This window comes from Musa acuminata, chromosome BXJ3-5, assembly GCF_036884655.1.
Source record: "Musa acuminata AAA Group cultivar baxijiao chromosome BXJ3-5, Cavendish_Baxijiao_AAA, whole genome shotgun sequence".
Lineage (NCBI taxonomy): Eukaryota > Viridiplantae > Streptophyta > Magnoliopsida > Zingiberales > Musaceae > Musa > Musa acuminata.
The window spans coordinates 8,509,401-8,516,411 of record NC_088353.1 but is presented as its reverse complement, the minus strand read 5'-3'; the positions used below and the strand labels follow the sequence as shown (position 1 = coordinate 8,516,411).

At 42.8% G+C, this 7,011-nt stretch overlaps 1 protein-coding gene across 1 annotated transcript; it reads left to right on the top strand.

The window, feature by feature from the left end:
• Positions 1 to 5,422: 5,422 nt before the first annotated feature.
• On the top strand, positions 5,423 to 7,011 carry LOC135637614 (peroxidase 5-like). The gene is made up of 4 exons (XM_065150260.1): positions 5,423 to 5,688; positions 5,767 to 5,958; positions 6,034 to 6,199; positions 6,474 to 7,011. Exons 1-4 carry the CDS (start codon positions 5,473 to 5,475, stop codon positions 6,887 to 6,889), a joined length of 990 nt encoding a protein of 329 aa, XP_065006332.1. The 5' UTR covers positions 5,423 to 5,472; the 3' UTR covers positions 6,890 to 7,011.

Sequence of the window (7,011 nt, the reverse complement as noted above, 5' to 3'; positions counted from 1 at the left end):
TCGTAATGGTCATTGTGTGTTTGAAAGGTGATTTTCAGTATGTCTTTTTCGCACACTCATATCTGATGATACCCTGATTGAAGGTCCAGCTTTGTGAAGACTCATGCTCTCTTTAATTTATCAAGCAATTCATCTACTACTGGAATAGGGTATTTGTCCTTGACAGTTATGCCATTGAGAGCTCGGTAATCAACGCATATTCACCATGTTCTATCATTCTTTTGTACGAGGAGCACTGGTGAAGAGTAGGGGTTGCAACTTGGCCGAATAACTCTTGTTTTGAGTATCTCTTTTATAATTTTTTCTATTTCATATTTCTGGAGATGTGGATACCAATATGGCTGAGTATTTGCTAGAGGTTTGCCCAGAAGAATCAGTATACAATGATCATGCTGATGGGTATGAGGTAGGTTACGTGAATCATCAAATATATCCAAAAATTTAGTAAGCAAAGCAAGTAGGTTTGGATCTTCAAATTATGTTGGCTCTCCCTTAGTTTGCTATTCAAGTTATACCAAAAAACTACTACATGCTTTATGCAAAACCTTCTTCATTCGTTGTGTGCAAATCGTCGTTACGTTGCCCCCACGTTTCCAATGCAGTATCATTTGTTTCCCCTTATTGTAAAATTTCATAATTAATTTCATAAAATTTTAGGAAATATCACCTAATATTTTCAGCCATTCAATGTCGAGCATGGCCTCATAATCATCAAGAGGGAGAAGGAAGAAATCTGCAATTATCTATTGGTCCTACAGCAATAATTTCACCCACGAGCACCTATGATCATACTTCAAAATTCATCCATCAGTGACCTTAATGTCAAACCTGTTGCAATTCTCTGTAGGTAAGGTCATCCGAGTAACAACCTTCTGTTCATAAAATTAATAGTGCTCCCAGTGTCAATAAGAACGGTGATAGGTTGTTGCTTCAGAAGTCCTCCCACTTTTATCATTTGCGAATTCACGTAACCGCCAAGAGCATTCATCATAATATCAACCGGCTGCTGTTCTTCATCCGCGACTTCTTCCTCATACTCTTGGACCTCCTCCTCCATGTCTTCAAGATGTTCAATTAGTAGAAGGTGACCCTTTTTGCAGTGATGATCGTGATTCCACGGCTCATCGCAATGCCAACAAAGACCCTTTGCTGATCGGTCACGTAGTTCTTCTCTTATCAATTTTTTTGGCATCGAAGGATGGCTGGGACAGAAGGAGGTTTATATGCCATGGGCCTAGGAGAGGTTCTCATCCTTCGAGCATCTTGGTTGAGTCGTTCTTCTTGTATTTGGGCGAAAGAAATCTTAGCTATCACGGTACGAGGTTGCTGCGCCTTAACCTCTCCTTTTATCTCTGGCTTGAGTCCTTCGATGAATGTTCCTAACAATTGATGGTCAATCCAATCATGAACAAGGTAGGATAGCTTCTCAAACCTGATTTGGTACTCTTGAATTGTAGAGGTTTGTCAAATCTTTGCGAGTTGGCCATCGATATTTTCATACTTCGTAGGTCCAAAACGATTTAGTAGTGCATTCTTAAATTGAATCCACGTAAGAGCCTCATGATTATATTCTAGCCAATTGTACCATTGAATAGCATCTCCTTCAAGGTGGATGACAGCAATTTCCACCATAGCATCATCTAATGTTCAGTAGTAGCAAAAGTAACATTCGACGTGTGAAATCCACCCCATCGGGTCTCCTTCTTCCTATCGCAGGAAGTTTACCCTCATGCATAGCTGAAGCATGTCCAAGGGCTGTCTCTCCTTCTCTAAAGGCCTCTCTGAACTCTCTCCTCGCTGAAATTTGGTTAGACTTGACAGTTGTCCAATTTTGAATTCTATAAATAAAGCGCGCAATTTGTCCTCCAAGTGAGATTTAAGCCGCGATTCAATCCGAGATTCCAATGCTTCAAATTTAGCATCAATTGGATCTTGAGAAGCCATAGCTGTAATATCTCATTAGTCCTACATCGGAAGTGGGCAATGAGTATGATTGGCTTATATGGGCCTGATGAGTGTACTACAATAACTCTCGCTTAAGCATTTTGGTCCGTGGTTGAAGGACCAAAATGGAGTTATTAGTCAGTTGGCTCATCAGACCCAGGTCGTGACATTTGGCATTAGAGCTGACCTAGCATTTGGGCGGGGTGAGAGGGCTTGAGTAGGAAAGGGCTACCTGTGGATGGAGTCGAGAACTCATCACAGCGTGGAGCCACCACTAAGTTAAACTTCACATGCACTATGCTAGGGTTTGATCTAGGTTATGTTGGGCCTTGACGAGGACGTCAAGCTAATTGAGTTGGGGATATTATAATATGCCATTAGTCCTACGTCGGAAGTGGGCAATGAGTATGATTAGCTTATATGGGCCTGATGAGTGTACTACAATAACTCTCGCTTAAGCATTTTGGTCCATGGTTGAAGGACCAAAATGGAGTTATTGGCTAGTTGGCTCATCAAACCCAAGTCATTTGAAGGACCAAAATGGAGTTATTGGCCAGTTGGCTCATCAAACCCGAGTCATGACAATAGCATATATATGTAGATCAAAGATGTCCCTATCTTTTTTTTGTTGATGGGTTAATGGTATGGGGTGGTGGAAGGTTCGGAAAAATTGAGGATCATGGAAAGGTACTACAGCACATTTTTACATCTAAAGTGTAGTAGTCTGGACGTAAAAGGTCAGTGGTTTATATTGAGAATTTTTTGACGAAACCAAAGGGAAATTCATTGTTAGGAAGTGTCAAAGCTATTGTAAAAATTTCGTAAAGATTTGGACAAAAAAAATATAGTAGTAAGATCAAACAAACTGTGCTATACGGTTGGAATTCTACAGTGCATCTTTCATCGTAGAGATGAAAACTTTACGACGAAAAGTTTATGCAGTAATATAGGAATAATTTTTTTTTGAATAAGGATAACTAAATTGTGGCAACAGTAAGGTAAGAAACCAAAACCTATTATAATTCACGGGGAGATCAAAGGATAATCTGCGGTGGTGGAGATGCCAACAGAATTCGATAATAATCTTTTAAGCAATTGTAGGAATTACTTTGGGCGGCTGTGAAGGGCTTATGGATGGCTATGGAAGGGCAATGAGATACCAAGAATGCTGCTCTAATACTAATTGATAGAACCCTTGTGAATTCTAAGGTTGGGATTGATCTCTTTATGGGATCGGCCTCATTGGAACTCTATAGGGGTTTCTTCCTCCAGGTTGCTGCTCAAAGGTTGCTAAAAAGATTTATTTATTCATTGAGAAAAGAGGATGAATACATAATTATTTATAGAGCTTCTAAACTCAAACTCTAACCAACTCCTAATAGGACTCCTACTCAAGACTCCTTCTTCTAACCAACTCCTAATACTTCTCTAAAAAATAACCTCTAAACTAATCCTAACTTTAGCCAGCCTCTTCACCTCTTTAAGAGGGATTGGCTATGTAGGTTTTATATGAAACTTAATTAGAACTCTCCTAGGTAGAGTCCTAATAATATCCTTGTGAAAAAATATTATTCGAGATTTATATGGAGAATGACTCAGTTGATATTCTAGATGAGATAAAATAATAGCAAGCATCAAGGAGAGGTACTTTGGCCATAATTAAAAAAAGGAAGTTGGCAATTTTGTAAGAAAATGTTCAACTTATCAAACTAAGAAGGGCCACTCACAAAACACTGGTTTATATATATGCTATTACTAGTTCCAAAAGATATTTAAGAGGATTTATCCAATTTTCAAGAACTCAAAGGGGAGTTGATTCTGTGTTTGTGGTTATGGATCGGTTTTCTAAGATGACTCATTTCATACCATGTCGAAAAACTTCAGATGCGGTACATATCGCCATAGGGAAAAGCCACTACCGCAGTATATCAGATCGTTGCTACAGTACCGTCGTCCTAGGGAGATCTAGTCTCCGCTATAGTATCGTCGCCCTTGGGGAGAACCCAACGGTACAGGAGATCCGATCACCACTACAGTAAGGGAGATCAGATCGTTGCTACAGTACCGTCGCCCGTGGGAGAAAGCTAATGCTGCAGGAGTCAGATCGCCCTAGGGAGATCTCGTCGCCACTACAGTTTCGTCGCCGCTACAGTACTGTCACCTTAGATCTGGTCGCCGCTACAGTACCGTCGCCCTGGGAAACAACCGACGCTATAGGAAATCATATCACCGCTATTGTACCGTCGCCCTAGAGAGATCTGATCGCCACTACAGTGTCGTCGCCGCTATAGTACCGTCACCCTAGATCTGGTTATCGCTACAGTAAGATGATGCTTTTAACTTGCTTAAAGATAAACTCAGTTCACCTTTGCTTGCTTTATGGAGATTCTAAATTTCTATCTCATTTTCTGTTTATCTCGTGGAAAATATTTGATGTAAGTTTGAAGTTCAGCGTGATAGCTCACCATAAACTGATAGTCAGAAGGAGATAACTAATAGAATCCTAAAAAATTTGATTCATTGCATTTATGGTGACAGAGTGAGACAATGAGATTTCGCATAAGTTAAATTTCCCTATAACAATGCAATTTATAGTTCTATCGAAATAATGATGAGCGGCTTTCTTACTGCAGCTGCAGTAATAACAGTAGGTGAAGAGTAGCAAAAGAGGAAGTAGTGATGTACATATCATCTTACCCTTGATTGCACGGGAGTTGACGTTATTAAGACAGATTAGTGGAGAGAAGGGAATCGCTATCGTCGGGGCATATCAATGAGGATTGTAAAGGAAAACAGATAAGAGGAAAGGATAGGATAAGTAAGAAAGTCTTTCTTGCTTGAAGTAAGACATGCCACGAAGAATTATTATAAAAGAAATAATTATATTCATTAACATAATGTAATATATATTTATATAATTTTTATTGAAGAGATTTTCCTCAATCAGACACTCAATTTATGCAATTCAAATCATTCATTCAAATATATAATTAATCTTACTGATTAAGATTAAAATATTTTTAAAAAAATATAAAATTATTATCCTATATTTATTTATATTATGATGTTCTATCAACTCAAACGTGCTTCGGTGCTCAAGTCTTCTTTGGCCGGACAAAAACCAATCCCCACTTCAGTGCATTCAACAGTCGCCATCGACCTGCAAAGGCAGTCAAAACCTCGTGCCGAAATCATGGTTTGCAGCCATCTTGCATGTCCACTGCCATCACGCAGTGGTGCTTCGGTGGCCTCCAACATCATCGACGACGTACTTGGTTTGATCTCTTCTTTCCTGTCCACTGCCTCATATGTTGCCTCGGATCAGTGCACCTGCCTTTTCTGGAGTGCTGCAGTCGTCAACCATGGCCGTGACATCCAACGTGTTATCCACATGCCTCTCCACTCTCCATATGGTAGTGCCCAAAGCCTACTCCAATATTTCCAAGCTATAAATGAGCTTGTGGCCAAACTTGGTTAGCAGCACTCAGCAACCAAGTGTTGGACTTAGTTGTGATTTTGTAGAAAGAGATGGAGCTGATGGGAGTGGTGGTAGTAGTGTTAGCTTCTGTGCTGGTGCTGTGCTATAGTTCTGTGCTGGAAGCTCAGCTTCAGGTCGGGTTCTACAAGAGCACATGCCCACAGGCTGAATCCATCATCGCCAGTGAGGTCAGGAGAGCGCTGGCGAGTAACATTGGCCTGGCTGCTGGGCTCGTGAGGATGCATTTCCATGACTGCTTTGTGAGGGTGAGCAAATTCAATCTGCTCTGTAGATGGCGTAACTCTCAGAACTGAAGGAATGGCTAACTGTCGTCTGTTGCACAGGGTTGTGATGGTTCTGTTCTTATCGACTCCAGTTCGAACAACACTGCCGAGAAGGACTCGTTCATCAACAATCCAAGCCTCCGGGGATTCGAAGTCATCGACAATGCGAAGACCCGATTGGAAGCTGCTTGCCAAGGAGTCGTCTCGTGTGCAGATATACTTGCTTTAGCAGCCAGGGATAGCGTGGTGATGGTAAGACAAGCAAACAAGTTATATATAAAAGAAGAGACCATTAATGTGAAGCTCTGTGCCTGTTGTGTTCTGTAGACGGGAGGAGTGATGTACCAGGTCCCAGCTGGAAGAAGAGACGGGAGGGTGTCGCTGGTTTCTGAGGTGTTGGCTAGCCTTCCGGGTCCCACGTTCGATGTCGACCAACTTACTCGGAGCTTCGCCAGCAAAGGGCTCACTCAGGATGAGATGGTCACTCTCTCCGGTACGTCGCCCCACCTCGTCCATGGAAGGGCTTCATGTGCTTTGAGTCTGCTACTCCCAGTGTTTATTGCATCTAATAGCATACCACACCTCTCCCATTAAATCCTTTGGACACAGTAAGTTGGTTGGTATTGGGGAAGAGTGAAGACACACACTCTGCCGTGCAGTGGAATGGGTGATCGATACCAAGCCCGTTCGATCAAATGACGAATCACGTAGATGGTCCATGTTTTGATTTGGAGGTATCTGATGCGGTCACGCTCGCGAGCATGCAGGTGCGCACACCATCGGCCGCTCGCACTGCGCCGCCTTCAGCAGCAGGCTCTTCGACTTCAACTCCACGGACGGGCACGACCCGAGTTTGGACTCGGCGTACGCGTCGCAGCTGAAGCAGCAGTGTCCGCAGGGCAGCAACGACACCAGCCTCGTCGCCTTCATGGATCCCCGCAGCCCCTACACCTTGGACACCGCCTACTACGCCAACCTCCTGCAGAACCGAGGCCTCTTCGCCTCCGACCAAGCCCTCGCCACCGACTCGACGACAGCGGGCCTGGTGAAGCAGAACGCGGCCGCCGGCGGTGGGATCGCCTGGAAGAGGAAGTTCGCTGCGGCCATGGTGAAGATGGGTCAGATAGACGTGCTGACGGGAAGCGATGGAGAGATACGTAGCCGCTGCAGGGTTATCAACTAAGCGAAGATAGTGTTTAGTTTTATGCGTATGTGTGCTTTGCTTGTGATTTTGATTTGGGCGGAAGCATGTAAAGTTAACGATAAAGTATCTCAAGCTTTTATAAACTGATTGATTTATCACGA

Bases quoted from the DNA above. Each gene is read 5' to 3' on its own strand.
- LOC135637614 (XM_065150260.1), top strand. From the start codon at position 5,473: ATGGAGCTGATGGGAGTGGTGGTAGTAGTGTTAGCTTCTGTGCTGGTG. The intron at 5,689-5,766 runs GTGAGCAAATTC...TCTGTTGCACAG, and splicing joins TCCATGACTGCTTTGTGAGG to GGTTGTGATGGTTCTGTTCT. The intron at 5,959-6,033 runs GTAAGACAAGCA...TGTGTTCTGTAG, and splicing joins CCAGGGATAGCGTGGTGATG to ACGGGAGGAGTGATGTACCA.